The sequence below is a fragment of the Engraulis encrasicolus genome, chromosome 22 (genome assembly GCF_034702125.1).
Source record: "Engraulis encrasicolus isolate BLACKSEA-1 chromosome 22, IST_EnEncr_1.0, whole genome shotgun sequence".
Classification (NCBI taxonomy): domain Eukaryota; kingdom Metazoa; phylum Chordata; class Actinopteri; order Clupeiformes; family Engraulidae; genus Engraulis; species Engraulis encrasicolus.
The window spans coordinates 10,256,491-10,275,739 of NC_085878.1; the positions used below are offsets into that span (position 1 = coordinate 10,256,491).

General features: G+C 44.4%; 1 protein-coding gene across 2 annotated transcripts in view; it reads right to left on the reverse strand.

Moving 5' to 3' along the window:
- Positions 1 to 417: 417 nt before the first annotated feature.
- The window catches only part of pde3b (phosphodiesterase 3B), an 82,989-nt gene continuing 64,157 nt past the window's right edge, over positions 418 to 19,249 (reverse strand). Inside the window, exons 7-16 of one of the 2 annotated variants that reach the window (XM_063188895.1) lie at positions 17,662 to 17,756; positions 16,980 to 17,134; positions 13,030 to 13,164; positions 12,267 to 12,378; positions 11,625 to 11,738; positions 8,434 to 8,633; positions 7,855 to 8,058; positions 6,603 to 6,764; positions 2,922 to 3,177; positions 418 to 2,513 (exon numbers count right to left, since the gene is read on the reverse strand). In XM_063188895.1, coding sequence (XP_063044965.1) covers positions 2,248 to 2,513; positions 2,922 to 3,177; positions 6,603 to 6,764; positions 7,855 to 8,058; positions 8,434 to 8,633; positions 11,625 to 11,738; positions 12,267 to 12,378; positions 13,030 to 13,164; positions 16,980 to 17,134; positions 17,662 to 17,756 — 1,699 coding nt within the window. In that variant the 3' untranslated portion in view covers positions 418 to 2,247. Of the gene's footprint in view, positions 2,514 to 2,921; positions 3,178 to 6,602; positions 6,765 to 7,854; positions 8,059 to 8,433; positions 8,634 to 11,624; positions 11,739 to 12,266; positions 12,379 to 13,029; positions 13,165 to 16,979; positions 17,138 to 17,661; positions 17,757 to 19,249 lie in introns of both variants that reach the window. The other variant, XM_063188894.1, reaches the window with a different exon arrangement.

A 19,249-nucleotide genomic window follows, 5' to 3' on the forward strand; every position in this document is an offset into this window, starting at 1 on the left:
TTTTGTGTGGAACATCAGTGTGTGTGGAAAAAAACAAATTACAAAAATCAACAAAAAACAGATGTGTGTGTGTGTGTGTGTGTGTATGTCTGTGTGTGTGTCTGCGTCTGCGTCTGCGTCTGTGTGTGTGTGTGTGTGTGTGTGTCTGCGTCTACGTCTGCGTCTGTGTCTGTGTCTGTGTCTGTGTCTGTGTGTGTGTGTGTGTGTGTGTGTGCGCGCAAATACATGTAGTGAGATTTATTACAATGCCAAATGCAACCTAATGCAGCAAAAAAGGAAACCAATTTGGCTAGTGCGTGTGCACAACCTAGCAAATTCATAGAGCTTTCCTCTGTCACTTTTCTTATTGGCCTGTGGAACAAAAAAGACATTTCATTCAGCCTTCAAAAGAGTTGCATTTTAGCACTCAATCATTAATCAGGTTAGGCCCCTTTAATCGATTACTGGATTCTGTTTTTTTTTAAATTATTTCACCCTCTTCCTTCTTTGATTTTTTTGTTGTTGAAACATACGCTACTAGATCATCCTGCTAGAATGTGAATAATTAGTCATATTTGTGTGAATCCTGAGTAACTGCGAAAAAAAGAGACATCAAATTCAAACTTACAAAGGAAAACAAAAAAACAAAAACATCCCTTCATGACAACAACAGCTTTTGTGTCTTTTTGAACAGAGGTGCACTGAAAACCAGCAAGAGAGAGACAGAGAGAGAGAGAGAGAGAGAGGGACGAATGATGATTGGCATTCCTAAAAAAAAGGAATACACACACACACACACACACACACACACACACACGCACACACGCACACAGAAGGACACCTGCACACATGGGCATTACACTCACACCCACACGCACCCACAGAATTACACATACCTTGAAACATACGAAGATAGGTCGACAGAAGACGAAAGAGAGTCAAATGAAAGGCAGGTGGTACAACATGAATAAAAAAGCATCCAAAATGATGCCGTTTTTTTTTCCTTTTCACTTTAACGTTCAAATCTTTTCTTTTCTTTTTCAGTCAAAACGTCAGTGTGTCCCCGTGACTGGGTTTGATACAGTGTTTTGTGTCGCCAGCATGAGGAGGGATCTCTGCACCTGGGTAAGTGCGGAGTTACAGTAGTCCATCTCTTGGACCACTTTCTAAAAAAAAGACAATAAAGGTTCAGACAGGCACATTTGATTTCATGTTTTTTTTTTCTCTCTAGAATATTCCCGACTCGGAGCCTGAAGGAAAGTCTCAGTCTCAAGTCTGTTGTGTGTGTGTGTGTGTGTGTGTGTGTGTGTGTGTGTGTGTGTGTGTGTGTGTGTGTGTGTGTGTGTGTGTGTGTGTGTGTGTGTGTGTGTGTGTGTGTGGTGTCGTTTTTCCATGTTTTTGAACTGTTCGCTTTGGTAACATGTGTCTTATCACATTTTTGTTTTATGTGTTGATGTTGTATCTGTTTACCTACTGTTTTTTGTCTTTTTAAATAGATCTATATTTCTTTCTTTTTTTAAGTACCTATAGGAGAGTTAAGAGTTTTTTTGGAGTTCAAGGCAGCATCACAGCCCGTTTTCACCAAGGAGGTGACGTCTCTGGGCACCTCTGGGTAAAATCCACCCCCTTCGTCATTTTGTTTTTCTGTTGTTTTTTCTATGCGCGGAGGGCGGAGGGGACGATTAGGTGGGTTCAGCGGGGTGCTGTGTTCCTTCCTTTCTTTCTCTTAAAGATTTCTCCATGGGGTTGAAAGTGCATAGTAGTGGGGCTCCCACCATTGCAGCAAGGATCCTCTCACAGTAGTAAGGCCTTTTTTATACGTATATCTCAACAGAACAGAACGGGGAAACTGCATCAGCATCGTCTGTGTGTCGACACAGTGACCATTATGCAGCGTGTGGAGGTCTAGCGGGAGAAAGGAGGGAGTGTGGGGGGTACAGGGGCGGTGGTGAGGGGGTGAGGCGCTGGGGGGAGTAGGGCAGGGAGGTGGTATCATCTTGTGACTTGAGCATCATGGTGTGTGTGTGTGTGTGTGTGTGTGTGTGTGTGTGTGTGTGTGTGTGTGTGTGTGTGTGTGTGTGTGTGTGTGTGTGTGTCAGATGAATTGTTAATTCCCAGACAGGTCCAGAGGGGAGCGCCGCACACTGATGTGTTGTGCTTTCCCTCCACCTATTTCCACCAGGCCTCCCTGATATCCCCAGCCTCCCCCTTAACCCTCAGAGGGGAGTCGTCCACATCCACATCCAGCATCCTCTTCCTCTTACTGGGCTACTGGCGCTCCTCCTCCTCGGCCTCCTCCTGGATGACTTGGATGTCGTCGGAGGGTGAGGAGGGCAGGCCTGAAGAAGGCAGGCCCGGGGAGGGCAGCTCTGCTTGGTTCTGCTGGCCCCCCTGGGCCCCCTGGGGCTGCTGCTGCTGCTCCTGCTCTGCTTTGCTCTTGTCCTCCTCCTCGATGGTCTTCTTCCACTTCTTGTGGTTCTCCGTCAGCTGCTGCATGATGTTGCAGAAGAGCCGGCGTCTGTTCTTTCTCCTTTCTGTTGGCAGAATTGGTGATCAAAACCCCTCAGTGGATGAAGATTGGCAGTACATTCTACAATCTATAATCTCATTCACAAGTAACATTAATTCGTGATTTACTTGTCCTGAATAAAGTGTAATAATAATTCACATTAGTATTCATTATTTGCTAGCTTTATGACCAAGCAATGCTGAATATCACTATGTCATAGCATTATAATGCCTTAGAATAGACTTCTTTAATCTTTAGAATGGAATTGAAAACATTATCTTTTTACATTTTAGTTCCCATGGTTATGTAATTTTGAGGCAAAATAGTTGATTGGTGGAAATTGTGTGCTGTGTATGTGTTATAAACAGAATGGAGATCTTTCGATGGCCAGAGAAAGACGCCTATCAATGCAGGTGCGATGGTGATTACGTACTTGGTTCAAGCTCCTCATCCAACTCGTCGTCCTCATCCGACTCGGTCTCCTCCTCGGCGTCCTCCTCTTCCTCCGAGCCCTCTCCCTCTCCGTCTCCGTCGATCCAGTAGCCCGGCAGCAGGCCGGCTGCGTCGTACGAGTTGCAGAGCGGCCCCACGATGTGCGTGATGAAGGACTCCTGCAGTTTGGCCAGCTGTGGCGAGGAGCGGTCCATGAAGGGGCTGATGGGTAGTCCCAGGCTGGTCTCCTCGTCACCCTGACGTCAGCGCAAAGCATGTCGTTAGCATTAACCTAGCCGTAGACCCACATCAAGTAGAGACGCAATAGCATGGCAAAACAACCAATCGGTGCTGCTAACTACTGCAGAGCTGGTCTCCTCGTCACCCTGACGTCAGCGCAAAGCATGTCGTTAGCATTAACCTAGCCGTAGACCCACATCAAGTAGAGACGCAATAGCATGGCAAAACAACCAATCGGTGCTGCTAACTACTGCAGAGCTGGTCTCCTCGTCACCCTGACGTCAGCGCAAAGCATGTCGTTAGCATTAACCTAGCCGTAGACCCACATCAAGTAGAGACGCAATAGCATGGCAAAACAACCAATCGGTGCTGCTAACTACTGCAGAGCTGGTCTCCTCGTCACCCTGACGGCAGCACAAAGCATGTTGTTAATGAACAACACCTTTCACCCACTGCTTTATCAAGTTCAAAGAGTGAACCTTATGATGCACGGGGTGAAATGCGATGTTCGCTACAAAAAAATAAAATAAGAAAAAAAGAGCAGTAAGCAGTGTACGGTGTCTTCTGAACTTTCATCTTTGATCACCTTTTCCTGCCTCACACCTGAACCTGTATTGCTGAAGGCTTGTGCACAAGGACTCTCTTGAACTCATGCCGTTAGCTATGTTAGACTCGCATCAACATGAGGGGGGATGCTATTACGCTATACATGGATTTCAAACATTGGCTGCGTGCACAGACAGGGATTCCAAAATGCTACGAGGCTAGATGTGATTGGAGGTCCCATTGGAGCCCTGCACAGTGTATGACAAGAACCTGTTGTCTTGTCAGCTGGCGGTTTTATCCACCTGCTTGAATTTTGTACTCTTGTACACATTTTCGTGTCGCTCATAATTCTTTAATGTGCTCCTTAAAAAGCGGTATATTGTGTCACAAAGCAGTAGCCACAAGACAGGGTTTCGGAATTTGAGAAAGCCTCTGATTGTTTGGAAGTTGATGTCACTCAAATGCAGGGCTTTGAACCGGTTCAAGGAACGAAAACGAAAACCGGGAACTTTTTGTATTTTACAGGGAACAGAAACAAAACCGGAAACTTAATTATTTTTTATGTTCTGGAGCGGGAACACTTATTTAAAAATGATGGTAACCGGTTAAAACCGGTTAATACCGTTCCTCAAATTAAAAAAAAGACAGTAACTATTTTCCTGCGCACGTTACCATGACGGCTGAGATTGACGTCCTGTGTGACATCAGACATTCTCTGACTGAAGGGAGAGAGAGCTGTGGATTACAAAGTCTCCACTCCGCATCTTAAATAAGACAAACCACTGTCATACATTTCCATTGCATCATTGTAAGACATTGCAGAGAAGCGTGTGCAAAGAGCACCGAGAATGTTCTACATTATTGGGCATCCATGGCCGCTTCAAATATGCACAAACTCACAATGTCCATCGTAGCGCTCCCTGTGACAGTCAGAAAGTCAGCGTGAAGCGTGCATTTTCATCATTGAGGTTTATTCTCCGCTTCTCCGCTTAGGTCGTCCCTGAATGACAAAATTCTGGAGGATATTCTTTTCATCCACTTGAATAAACAGTTTGGAATGTAGGCTGACTCATTTGCACTTCCGTCTTTCTTGGTTAATTAACGTCAGTTAGGCCTATGGGGAGTAATCAGCTGACAGGAACGAAATTAACCGTTCCGGGAACAATATTTTTCATTCTAACCGGTTCGGGAACGTCAATTTATTGGTGGAACTCATAACCGGAAACGTTATAATTCCGTTTCTGTTCGGAACGGAACGTTTGGAAAAAAATAATGGTTCAAAGCCCTGCTCAAATGTTGCACTCACATGTGATTGGCGTGATACATCAATGGGACTTAACCTAGCCAGGTAGCATTTTGGGATTCCTGTCTGCGCAAGCAGCGGCCCGTTTGTCAACATTGAAAACCCACTTATATGGACATCATTGTCTATGGCACCAGTGTTGCCAGATTGGGCTGTTTCCTGCTGCTTAGATTGACTGTCTGCAGGTTTAAAAAAAAAGGATAAAAAGGGTGTTTGGTCAGGTTTTTTGCAGATTTATGGTCATAGGAATCAATAGAATTTGGTTCAAATTGGATGGGATTTAGTGCTTCCATGCAGGTCTTGAGCATTTTTTGGGCTGGAAATCATTGGTCTCATCAGGCAGAACTGACGGGGACCCAGGTTTGAATGCGGCCAGGAGTAATCACCACAATGTATGGCGGACTTAAGATTTGCTGCATGGCTTATTTTCATTCTGCAAATTAAAGTCCACCAGTGTGTGGTGACTTTTCCCATTTATCTGGGCTATTTTTTGTGTCTTTGTCTCTTGTGAATGTGTTCTACTTTTACTGCCATTTCTCCTTGGGATGATTCTAGTCATGTTTTATTGCTCATCTTACAGTTTTTTTTAGCTAGCCACTGTACCACTCTTTGTTAGCATTCAACTGGTCAGAGATTCAACTTTGCCAAGAAATATAAACTCCTCGTTCACACATCAGGACAGAACTTTTTCGCTAAAGACCCAGACCCTTGGAAGACCCTTTACTTAGAAACACAAATGCTCAAGTTGTTAGGGCATAATGACGACTGACACACTTTTCACAGAAATATTTTACATGTTTTAAGAGAAACCCAGTTTCAAAGAACAGTATATCAAATGGTTCTTGGCTTAGCCCAGACACCGTAGTCACGCAGAGTGGTGTTGCAAAGCCTCTGATCCAAACCAGATGGCTAGGAAATCGGTCTCAAGTGCAGCCCAGTTGCACTGCTGTCACCAGGATGCATGGGTGAATGTAACGGACAGTGTGTGTGTGTGTGTGTGTGTGTGTGTGTGTGTGTGTGTGTGTGTGTGTGTGTGTGTGTGTGTGTGTGTGACATAAAGAGAGAGAGAGAGAGAGAGAGAGAGAGAGAGAGAGAGAGAGAGACAGACAGACAGACAGTCAGACAGACAATACAAGACAAGACAAATTATATGAATTTTACGTCTGTCTGTCTGTCTGTCTGTGTGTGTGTGTGCGTGTGTGCGTGTGTGCGTGTGTGTGTGTGTGTGTGTGTGTGTGTGTGTGTGTGTGTGTGTGTGTGTGTGTGTGTGTCTTTTGTAATGTAAATGTGCAATCTTACCTGGACTCCGAGGCTATTACATAAAGGGTATTATTATTATTTAAATTATGTGTGTGTGTTCCTGTGTGTGTGTGTGTGTGTGTGTGTGTGTGTGTGTGTGTGTGTGTGTGTGTGTGTGTGTGTGTGTGTAAGTGTTCTTGCTTGTATGCATGTGTGTGTGTGTGTGGGTGTGTGTGTGTGTGTGTGTGTGTGTGTGGGTGTGTGTGTGTGTGTGTATGTTTCAGTTGGTGGCATTATGGCAGAAGGCATATTTGTGACGGCTATTCTGGAAAAGCTGGGCGAGGTCCCACGTACTTGCTCATAAAACTCGTTGACGATGCCTTCGGTCCACTGGAGGTGGATGTCCCGGCCCTTGGCTGGCCCGTTGATGTCTGCCAGCTTAATGCACACCTGGCACACCAGTAGCCGGTCGTTCTCATTAGTCCAATCAATCCCTGGACTGTTCACATCGTTCACCTATTTTTAGCAAAAAGAAAGTGGTAAAAAAATAAGGGGGAGTGCAAAATTTTCATTTGAGCCAATAAGGGTGATGTCATGAAAAGAAAAAGAACTTGCATTTTTTTTTACTTAAAAACTTGCACACTGGTTGTTTTTTTATTAAGTCAATGCCATTTTACCAAAGAGTACAGATACTGAGAGGGTAGTATGTCCACTGACGGCATTTTGAGACCGTTTTAGGGGTCAGTTTCAGCCACTTTTCCGTCTTTTGTCGCATGCGCATCTCGCCTTTTGTCGCCTCATTATGTTGTAAATCCCTTTCCTACACATGTGTGACTCACATCCTCAGGACTCAAAACATACGTTCTGCTAAAATGGCGCCACCCATGGACCAGTAATTCCGGACTTCATCATTGCCAATGTATTTTCCCGCCAGCAACCTCTCATAAAGCCCTTTCCCACTACCCATTTCCTACCCGGTACAGCTCGACATGGCATGTCACAGACGCCGTTTATTGCTTTTCGATTAGCAAAGGCACGGCACAGCTCGAAAACCAGCTCTCCTTTTTTCGGCTCGCCGAACTTAGGTGAGCACAGGCACTGTCTACTGCCTACTATCCAGAATGCTGTGCGCTAACCCTCCCACCATGGTGAATCAAAAAGCAATCATGGCAGCCACCAGATCAACTACCTTAGAATTCTCTTTACTTTGACCGTTTATTACTTTGATATTAAAATCGAAGCTAAAAATCCACACTGTAGTATCCAAATATGATGACGCTTAAACCATTTATAACCTACTTCGATAGAGAAGATATCTGTCAGCCTTACAAAATCAACCTAGCCTAGAAATACTACATGACAACGTCAAAAACGTAACACCACGGGGTGAGTTTCTGAAAAGAGAAGTTGTTAGCCTGTTAGCAACTTCGGTAGTTGCCAATGGGAAAATGCATTGAAAACAGCAAAGTAGCTAATGTAATTAGCAACTTTGGTTTTGAGAAATTCACCCCAGACTGACTGAACACCACCACTCAGCTCAACACGACCGGTTTGTATGTGGAAAAGAGCCTTCAGTACTGTATCTACTGTCTTTGATTTTACTGACCTTGGTGTTAAACTCGGCCAGGAAGTCAAAGTGTTTCTTCAGGTCGGTGGCAAGGATGGCCTCGATGACCAGGAAGCGGAAACGCTTGAACTCCACGTGGTCAAGGCTGGACAGGAAGTTGAACTCCGGACGCGACAGGAAGAGGCTCCACGCTGAGGCGGCATGGTGGTTCTCCAGCACCGAGCGGTCGTTGTACAGCACCGCCTAGAGGGATGGAGTAGAAAAGGAGCTGAAGTCACAAACAGTAACAATAGAACCTGTTTACTTAGAGTCCCAAAAGTCCTCTAAACTACAGCATTATCTTTGAGTCAGTTAAGCAAAGCGCCACCAAACGGTTGTTGTACAGCACCACCTGCAGGAAGAGAGGATGTAATAAGCTGACTTAACATACAGCAACAATCCAGAAACCTAAAACATCTAAAGTGATTGATTTCATGTCAGTGGATGAGGGGTAAAAAAGCTTGAATCTTTAAATACAATGCATGTAAACTCATGGTTTCAATTGTATGTGAAGCAGTGAATGGGAAATGTGATCATAGCAGACACATAGCTGGTGATGGGTGAAAGAGAGGATCTTACCTGAGGGGCGTTGGTGGCTACGAGGAATGCGTTGGTGCGCCCCGGGTGGTCATAGTCGTGCATCGCGGCGGCCACGTACAAAGCCATGATCTCCAGGGCGGGCACGTTCCAGGCCAGGCAGCCGTAGCTGTCGTCAGAGATAGAGCAGCACTTGGAGCTGGCATAGGGCACACGGCCTGGAGAGATCCCACTGTCCGAGTCTGTGGAGAGAGAGGCAGAGCAGTGCAAAAATCAGTTGCTATAGCTAACGACTAGCTACAGTTTGTTTTACTGTTTGGCACCACCAGGGGCCTCATGTACGAAGCTCACAAAAAAGCTACTTAAGTTGTTTTCCACGGCCACGGTCAGATGTACTAAAACAAACTAGACGTGGAAAACTGCGGATCTCCACGCGAATTTCAGAGCTGCTGTGGAAGTTTCCGTAAGCGTGGAAGTTGCCGTAAGTGTTGCATTGCGTCTTTTTGGCGGCACACAGAGGCATGCAGCACAACTACATGTGTTGTACGTGGTCAGAAATATTGCAGAGATGCTGCCAGTTAAACGTGGATTTTAATGTTGAGGCGCGTGATTTAAAAAAAGAAGAAGAAGAAAACCACCTCAACCATATTATTGTTGAGGCATCTGGTTAAAATGAAGCGGACTCATGAAACTATCCTGGAATTACAACGATATTGGATGCCCAGTAGCAGTATTATTTCAAGTAGGCTATTTGGCAGCTATTAAACATTGAATATTTTCTGGATCTGCAATGTGTCTTCTCGCATTTGTTGGGAATGTCCTCACCGCAGTGCATGTCTTTCTCTTTTAATAAGGCTACTACAAAATTAGTCCATCAATTAACAGGTGACTTTATAGGCTTACTGAGTATTGGCTGCAAGTTATTCATACATAACATGTGGTGTAGCCTATGTGTAGACTACATGTGTCATCTTTCATAGCCTATATATAGCCAACATACATTTTTATTTCTCGGAAGCCTTGTTCCCTTTCAACCAATGAATGCACATGAATGGGTCTGCCATACTAATTAGAATATTCATGTAGAATATTTAAGGGAGGAGGCAAGGCGGAGACTTGGGCCCGCGTGTGCTCGTGCATGTGTGCAAGATTTCACGGCAAAACCTGGTTACGCACTTATTGATACATCCAGATTTTTTTGTCCGTAAGTAACTTTCAAGATTTTCGCGCCCGCACTTTCTTGGTAGGAAATCCACGCACTTCTTTGTACATGAGGCCCCAGGACTGGACTGGGATGAAAAATCAGGCCGGGCATTTTTAGCCGTTACCGGTCCACCATGCATTGTGAGACAATTTTAGTCTTCTAATACGAGCTAAATGCTTTAGCAATATCTGACTATCTCAAAGAGCAAAGAGGCTTGCTGTAGAAGCATGAGGACTGATTCCATTGAGGGGAGGGCCAGGCATCAACAGGAAAGCGGGCAAATGCCCTGTATGCCATATGACCAATCCAACCGTGGGCACCACCCTAAAGCCATATGGTTCATCAAACTCCTGAGTGACAAGCTCCTCTGAGATTCATAGCCTGTGCATGTACACGGATAAGTCGAGAACAATAAACTAGATTCTAGATTAATACATCAAGTCAACTATATTACGCTGTATATGTACAGTACTCTTGTGTTGAGCAACATTTACTGTGATTCTTGCAGTGTGATGACAGGCCGCCTTGCTGTGAGAACAGTGTGATGGCCAGAGAATGCAAGATGCTGCAGGTGACGCGAGACGAGGGAGCGAGCGAGGAGGCGAGCGAGCGAGTGACTCAGACTGGGTTCCATTTGAAAAATTAAAAGGTCCATCAGCAGAGTTAAAATAAGCCGTAAAGCTGCTGATGTCAGCATCCGCGGCATCAGCATCACGACTCAATCACAATGCATGCTCACTCGCACACTTGCTCTCCATCTCTCTTTCGTGCACGGTACTCTCGCTATATCATATTGTACTATATATCTCTCTATCTCTCTCTTACTTGTTCCCTGCATCCACCATTCTCAAACTCTCTTGATGTCTCTCTCTCTCTCCCTCTCTCACACCTGCAACTCTTGTCACTTTCTTGTATTGTTTTGATCTCCCTTGTTCTGTCTTTCTCCCCTCTCCCTTACAACCTCTCTAGCTCTTCATCAGAGATTCTTTAAGTATATAGAGATATGCCAATGTAATAAGGTTGCTATGGGCACCTAACATGACCAGGTTCCGGTCTGCCTAAAGGGGCGTGTCATAATACTCCTAGCATTGAATAGAACAGTCCTTAGGTCTGCCTAAAGGGGGATTCGCCCCCGCTCCCCCTTGCAATAATAGAACCCGGAAACAATGGCCCAATGGAACCTCTCTCTCTCTCTACTCTCTCTGTCTTCATCCTTCCCTTTTTCTTTCTATCGCACCGCTTCATCAGAGAGAGTAGAGAGAGAGAGGTTCCATTGGCCCATTGTTTCCTGGTTCTATTATGGCCCCCCTTAGGCAGACCTAGGCAGACCTAAGGACTGTTCTATTCATTGTAGGAGCATTATGACACGCCCCTTAGGCAAACCGGAACCTGGTCGCGTTAGGTGCCCATAGAAACCTATTATGTTGGCATATCTCTATAGAATATCTCTGGCTTGATCTCTGCATCCTTCTTCCTATCGCACAGAGGAGAAGGAGACAGGATCCTACTCATTTCTCTTCTATGACTATTGTGGGATGGAGAGAACAGAGGAGGAGAGAGAAAGAGATGGCAGAAAGATAGAATAGTGGAAGGAGAGAGAGGGGGAGGATGGCTGTGAAATATCACTGGCAGAAATGGAGTCCAGATGGAGAGAGCAAGTGTGGTGTTGGACAAAACATCTGGCAAGAGCTCCAGAAGATGTTCTGTGGTTGGTGAGAGTATAAAGTATGGACCTCTAATTGAGAGTCCTAATGACTTTGGAAAGAGATAAAGAGAGAGAGAGAGAGAGCCAGAGAGAGAGAGAGAGAGAGAGAGAGAGAGAGAGAGAGAGAGAGAGAGAGAGAGAGAGAGAGAGAGAGAGAGAGAGCTTTAAGTGTCTACAATGCTGTTGAATTATTAAAATGAGAGAGATAGAGAGAGAGAGACAGAGAGAGATAATGCGAGAAAGAGAGAATGAGAGAGAGAGAGAGAGAGAGAGAGAGAGAGAGAGAGAGAGAGAGAGAGAGAGAGAGAGAGATGTTGGTCTCACCTGTGTCACTTCCGGTCACATGCTCGTTGTGTATCTGCTGGAACCCAGGGATGGGCTTGGTGGTGAGGAACCACACTGCATGGAGCACGTCAGCAGCATGGACACGGTTGTGATCTACCAAAGCACAGCGTCCAATCAAAAACATTAGTACAGAAAGAGAAGCATGCTCACAGACACTTACCAAGTGTTACCAAGGATAACCTGTCTAAGTACAGTAAGTAATACATGAAGCAACGAAAGAGAATTAACAGACTTGCACATTTAAGAAGCAACCAAGCTGATTTATTTTGCCGCCATGTACTACCTTCTTAATTTCCCCCTGGGGATCAATAAAGTTACTCTGCTCAAGTCTAGTGTTTGGCAAAAGATTCTACAGACATTGGTTATGTACTGTGTCTAATAACTGTAGTCATTTCACAGAAACATCTCCCAATGACTAGGATTATAAACATGTTGCCTGGCTTGTGAAGATTTTACACTCCATCAAAGTCACTGATTTGACAGGGGCAGCCACAGTTTTTTTCTTTCAATCAAAGTTCATCTAACATTCCAATTAATTACAAAGACGCATCCATTGTTGCTACACATGGAGAGCTCTACAGCATTTGCCCTCTACTGAGAACGCTGCTCTGAGAGACTCACAGGGGATATCCCGGTAGCCGTTCTCCAGAGCACAGAAGTACGTCATGAATTCCCGCACAGGGATTTTGAAGATTTCAAACAGCCCTGTGTCCTGGAACAGAGAGTAGGCCACCTGGGAGAGTCCAAAACAACAGACAGTGAGAACACAACAGCAAACAAAACAACAAGGCCCTTAATTATGAGAACGACGCGTCCACGAGACTCCCATTGCCCCTTGGTGGCAGCGGCACAGCCAAGCATAACACCAGCACCAGCACCAGCACCAGCAGCAGTGAAGGAATGCCAAGGGGCCAAGGGTCTGGAAGCGCATCCCAACCAAAACAACACAATATGTGTCAGAGCCCGGTCATGCATCAGTTGCCTGCAGTGTCTGGTAACCCTGTCACATCAAACTTATCAGCAAGTTTTGGATCTATGTGTACATTATCTACTTGTCTAACTATTGCCTGCTGATGTGTATCTTTTTTTGCCACAAGATGTTCTCCTTTCATTTATTTTCTCTTGGGTTGTTTTGAAAATTGATGCCCAGTTAAAGCTACTGTGTTTGTGCTCAAGCGAAGATTTACTGAATCCTGATAATCTGTGCATGGAGGCTTGCAACAGCTACTGGCAGTATTATCAGTATATGTAGCAAATGGACTCTGGTCTTGCTAGTGAAGTACCAAGGTAATACTGTGGTGGTAACCCCGGTCCCAATTGATATGATGTTAATATAAAAAAACCGTCCCCAACATTATGTGAGACCCTGGTGACGACGACATACATAGCTGAGGATCCTGCCCGTCTTGCCGCCTGTTCGGTCCATGAGGTCGAAGATCTGGAAGTTCCAGGTGTTGATCTTCTCCATGATCTCATCATGCTCCTCCAGCATGGGGTCCAGCTTGAAGTCCTGCTCGCCCTGAAGGAGAGAGGATCACAGATGATCAACACACGCAAAGTCAGATGAAGGGCAGGAGAGTGGTGATGAATAATTGAGCAGTGGGTGACTGACGGCGTAGAGATAAACATTGTGGATGGTATTCTTCTTGATGTTGGTCAGAGTGGGATTCAAACCTGCAACTCCAACCTGTTTGAAATTAGAAGTTAAAAGTAGGGTTACTAGGGTAGCAGGGCTCCATGTTGAATTTTGCTCTTCTCAGCAAGTGAATATTGAGCCAAATATTCGACACGAGGACAGTAATGAATGCTTTGTATGAATGTATGTATGTTTACATGTAGCCAATAGCCAATTGTGCCAGATTCATTCAGACAAACTTCAAGCTTCCGTTTGTCAAGAAGTGCACATCATTGCCTTCCCCCCACCCCTGTCTTATTGGCTCCCTAATATAAGACACCATTATTGGAGGACAGCCATGCTGTCTTTCTGATCAGAATGATCATGTTAAGTAGCATGAAATTTCCCAGCCGAGGGGGTGGTATCCCATGAACATGGTTAATAACCCTGGCTAAGTTAAGTTTAAGTTAGGTAGTGGTAAACCTGCCAATAGATAGCCAACAGTGTAATTTAGTATTAGATGATTTACCACTTCGTCATCGTCAACTTAAGTTTACTACAGAAACATCTTGTTGGAATACCCCTTACCTAGGCAGTGGGCAGTATCAGCCTATCGAATTTCGGTACGTACCGGTGTAGCTGATCTAAAAGAAGTAGCTCAACTCGACATGAGTACACAAGCATAAGTCAGAAAGTGACATACAACAGCATGGACAATCTTAATGTGGAAGCATTAAACAGACTTCACCCATGAGTAATGAAGGCTGACGTATGGTTTCAATCAAAACTTTCAAAATGCACACTCAACACAAACACACAAACACATGCACACGCACACGCACAGGACATGAGCTAAGAAATAAGAAAAAAAAAGAAAGAAGAAGAAGAAAAAAAGTCATTAAATTTAATTGTTCCAAGAACAAAACGGGGCCAGCTGAGCTGTCAAAAATCTTGACGAGCGTTTGAAATCAGGAGCACTGGAAGAGTCAGAGCTGTAACAGTCAGGGTGGAGTGGAGTGGAGTGAAGTGGGGTTTCCCTGGCAAGCAAGCCGAGAAATCACCCCCTGAGAGAGCAGTGTTGTTCAACACGGCCTGCAGTATCCAATAAACAGAGGAGCGAACAGAGCAATGGCAACCATCGGGGGCGTTTCAGGTCACGCACAGTCCACTGTGGGGAGCTAGCTGCAAGATGCAGACTCAGGGCACTTCAGTACTACAGTGACCAGACGTCCGTCTTTAGGATGGACCCTCCGTCTTTTCAGTGCCTTGTCCGGTGTCCGGCACAGCATAAAGCCGGACACCTGGTTGATTTAAAAACATCAAAATGCATGAAATTGCATCTAAGATACACACATTTTCTTAGGGGAGGACCCAAAAACCCCCGTCCAAAAATATGTCTGGCGTTTTACTGTCACGGAGAACGTCACCCTATTCAGTACTGCAACAGGAAGATTAAATCTGCAGTAGTGCTATTGGGAGCAAATATTACATAATGTTACATCACATTACATAAGATGTACCTGATGCTTTTATCCAGAGTGAATTACAGTTATTTACAGGGTATTGGTTGAGGGTGAGGATTTTCCTGGGAATGTTTCCGGGTTTCCTGGAAAAACGTTGGGGGGGCATTGGTTGGGAGGCATTAGTGTATTTCTTTTTCTAATATGAAGGAGGCCATTGACAGCCTTATGATGAGATCAAGGCGTTGTTGGGAAGCTTGTAATGAGATCAAGGGGGCCATTTGTTCCAAAAAGGTTGCGACCCACTACTCCATAGTATAGAGTCTCTGAATGCGACTAAAAATACATACATCAGCCACTAAAAGTAGATATCAGCCACACTTGACCCGGCATTCAGATTAGTGACTGACTGGCAAAGCAATATTTTGCAACACAGCTCATTTTGTCTACTGAGAGGTTATGCCGCACAGCAGTACAGGACTATGGCACCACTATGTCCCCAACATACTGCTCCCATTAAGCAGAACAGAATGTCCCCAACAAACTGTTCCTATTGAGCAGAACACTAACAGGAAATCCACTGGTCCTGGTTTAAGTGCCAGTGTACAGCATATGTACAGTATGTACACAGTATATGTATGTACAGTATATGTTCCAATGTACAGTACATTCAATTAAGGAATGATAATCTGGTGTAAATTCTTTTACACACAGAGCTACTTAACGGCTCTGATTAACAACTGTGATAACCTGTGACCTGAGTTGATTTGTGAAGGGGACTGCGTTGAACAGCTCGAACATGTCTATGAGTCTGGGTGTTAACTGTGTGGTTTAGGGATGGGAATCTTCATCATCAAAGCGATCTCGATACACATACGCATCTCGATACACATGACAACGATTTGATACAGTCACCATTCATGAAATTACCAGTGATAAAATATGAAACGATTCTCCTACCTACTGTGGTGCAGTGCGATGTGGTACAATTCGATTATTATACCATGTGATGCAGTATGATTCAATATGAGAACAGAATTAAATAATATTAAATTGATATTGAAGTCTATTACTTTTGAAATACTGAGCTACAGAGAGCATGGAGAACTCATTTTTGAATCACTGCTATGAGCAGTGATTTTTAAAACAAATATCTCGATTCTCTGGACATCATGCAAATTAATATGCAGTATCTCTTAAACAAAAATGCGAAAAAGTACAGAGCCTCTGCTCATACTCGAATATTGTAGACCCACATTTATTTAGTCATTGGACATGCAAGAAGTACATTTACAGGTTAGTATGAGCTCTGAACAATTGATCCGCAATTGATCCAAATTAGAGCAATTTAGTAGTTAATAGGAATGGTGTTACTAAAACCAGAAGGGGGGAATAAAATGCTTTCTAGACGGAAGTGTTGGAACAGTCTACCAACATGACTTGTTTTTACTGTATGGACAGCCTGTACACAAGCTTATGTCCTGCACGAGAGAGAGAAATATAACACGCTCCTAAACAACTTGCCAACTTAGCGCGGGTCATTTCAACTGAAATAGTGAAGCTGAAGTACCCTCCACACGTCTTCCAAATGCTTAGAAAAAGGTCACTAGAAGCTTTCATTTAGAAAGTCACTTGAGGGTCAGAACATTTGCTGTACTGTATGCTGTACACTGCTGTATGCTGTACACTGCTGGTTGCCCACTTTTCTGATTCAAAGCAAGTCTGCTGTTTGGTCTGAGCCAGCGGATGTCTGCTGTACACGAGAACAGAAATAGAACTGAAACAGAACAGTTTCTAAAAAGTTACAAGACATATGCTTCGGTTTGTATCAATCCACACAGTTTACGATTATGTGCGATTTTTACCTATGCAGATGTTTGCAAATTGATGGAACTACATTGCACAAGTCGTATCGATTTTCCGATGCGTATCAGTGAATATTCCCAAACCTAGTGTGGTTGTTAGCTCTCGATGTGTGTGCATACTTCTTTGTATGCATGTAGCAGCAGAGACACCTCACTAATTCTGTAGAAAATGAAGGTGCCCAGCAACATATAAATCATACAAACATACACACACATATGGTAACAGTACACTTATGTAATGCAATTATAATGTGTGTGTGTGTGTGTGTGTGTGTGTGTGTGTGTGTGTGTGTGTGTGTGTGTGTGTGTGTGTGTGTGTGTGTGTGTGTGTGTGTGTGTGTGTGTGTGTGTGTGTGTGTGTGTGTGTGTGTGTGTGTGTGTCAATATTACGGACCTCCGGTTCCTGTGTCTGCGCCTCTTCAGCTGGGCTGGCTTCCTCCTCGTCTGACTGGCCGTCTCTGCTGCTCTCCGAGCTCTTCTCTCCTGGTGCCTCTGCCTCCATGCTCTCCTCGCGGATCAGGCCCTCACCACCGTAACCCGGACCCTCGCCTGCTGTGGCCAACATGCACACATACATACACGCACGCACAGACAGACAGACAGAGAGACAGACAGACAGACAGACAGACAGAGAGACAGACAGACAGACAGACAGAGGTACAGACACAGAAACACAGACAGACAGACAGACAGACACAGAGGTACACATACAGAGGTACACACACACACACACACACACACACACACACGTAAACAAAAAAAAATCCAACCTGTTCATTCTCCAGACCACATTCTCCTACCCTCATCTCAGAGTTACAACTACTATAACTCAATAGCTTCCCAAATACTCTATATAGTAATAATCTCATTTGTCTCATAATTACATTTTTAAAACTAGAAACAATGAACAATAATCCAATTAATCGCACAATTACATTTTTAAAACTAGAAACAATGAACAATAATCCAATTAATCGCACAATTACATTTTTAAAACTAGAAACAATATATTGGCCATAAAACGGTTATTTGCTGCAGGCTTTGTCCAACGGAGCGTAATGGTGTGTGTCCCTTACCTGAGCGTCTGCGCTGGGCCTCGGTGACCAAGGGTGGCTGGCTCTCCCCCATCTCCCCCGTACTTGGCATGCTCTTCAGCATCTGACGGCCGCAGCTGACGGGGCAACAGAACAGAGGGGCACTTCATGTCACGTCAAGTCAAGAGCACGGGGCTTTGTTATTGTCATTTCAATCGTAGCTTGTTCCAACCTGAACATAACTGCCCCATAAATGTTTGCATGTGTTTACACAGTATTCTGAATAGACTTAAATTAATTCTGAATTAAAAGAAAGGAACAGCTTGCAAATGCGTCTGTTTTTCCAAAATTTACAATAAATCGTTCATGAACCTATAGCAGGGTGAAAAGCCATTCTGAATTTTGCTGCTTTGCTGCTCTCTCCAAGGGCTATTAACACAGCATCAAGTAAGTTTTCATGCAGTGTTAAATAATGAAAGATTAATGACAGATTAATGTCTAATTCTTTGCAGATTAACCCGTTGATGCCTAAAGCACCTGCAAAATAGGCTGCCTAATGCCTAATGCCCAAGCCCAAGTTGCCCTCAGCCTATAAAAACGTAAATATCTCAGCCTCTGACGCACATAAAAAGGTGCAACAAGTTGCATTTAAGTGCTAAAACCCTCATCTTACATTAGCTCTAACATACCAAGATTTTTAATAAAATTGTCTCAGATCTCATGAGCCTGAATGTTGCGTCATGCAGCTCCAGGCGCCAGGGCCAATGACGCGCAGCGCAACATCCAGCATCTGTGGGTTAAGTACAGGTACTTGGCCAATTTGGCCAAGCTGATTTTGATGCTATCCAATTCTGATGACAGATTAATCTGCTTCCAACATGTAGGGTGACCAGAGAAGCAAAAAACACATTGTTTTGAAGTTTAGATGCTTTAAGTACGTGTAGTTTGAGCAACCACTTCACAAATTCCACCTGCATGAGGGAGCCATAAAGTAACCGTACTTCTTACAGGTACCTGCACGTGTCCTTGTAATTTAGTCACACAGGTGACTTGAATAAAAAAAACTGTTTCTAAACCTTTTTTGTCCTGCATACCCCGTAAGCCATTTTTCCATATGACCAGTACCCCCCTCACTCATGCTCTATATCAATTCCTCTATTCCAATGTGACTACGCTCCATATATTTGTTATTATTTCATTTTTCCAAGTACCCCCCTAAGGTGTGCTCGTGTACCCCGAGTGGTACACATGCCCCTGGTTGGGAAACTCTCTTAGATCATCATGCATCATGACATGAGGGGTTCCTTCCAACATCCAGACTACCGACCTCCCTTGCTCACTTGCCTCCTCGTGGCCTTGTGATGACGTCACTGACAACAGCATTGTATTTCAATATCTCAAGCTCAATTCTAATGCCATTTTCCCATTTGCAAACAGGATGGTGAAAATTGTTGTGGCTAGACTGACAGCGGGGAAACTTAATTGTTTTCTCCACGGAGGCGGGGCGTCAGAAAAATGCGAGGCTACAAGCACAGACCGAGGAGAGATTCTGCATATTAGTGCACTAAGAGAACCTAGATACAGTCAATCCGGAACGTATTCACAGCGCTTCACTTTTTTCACATTTTAT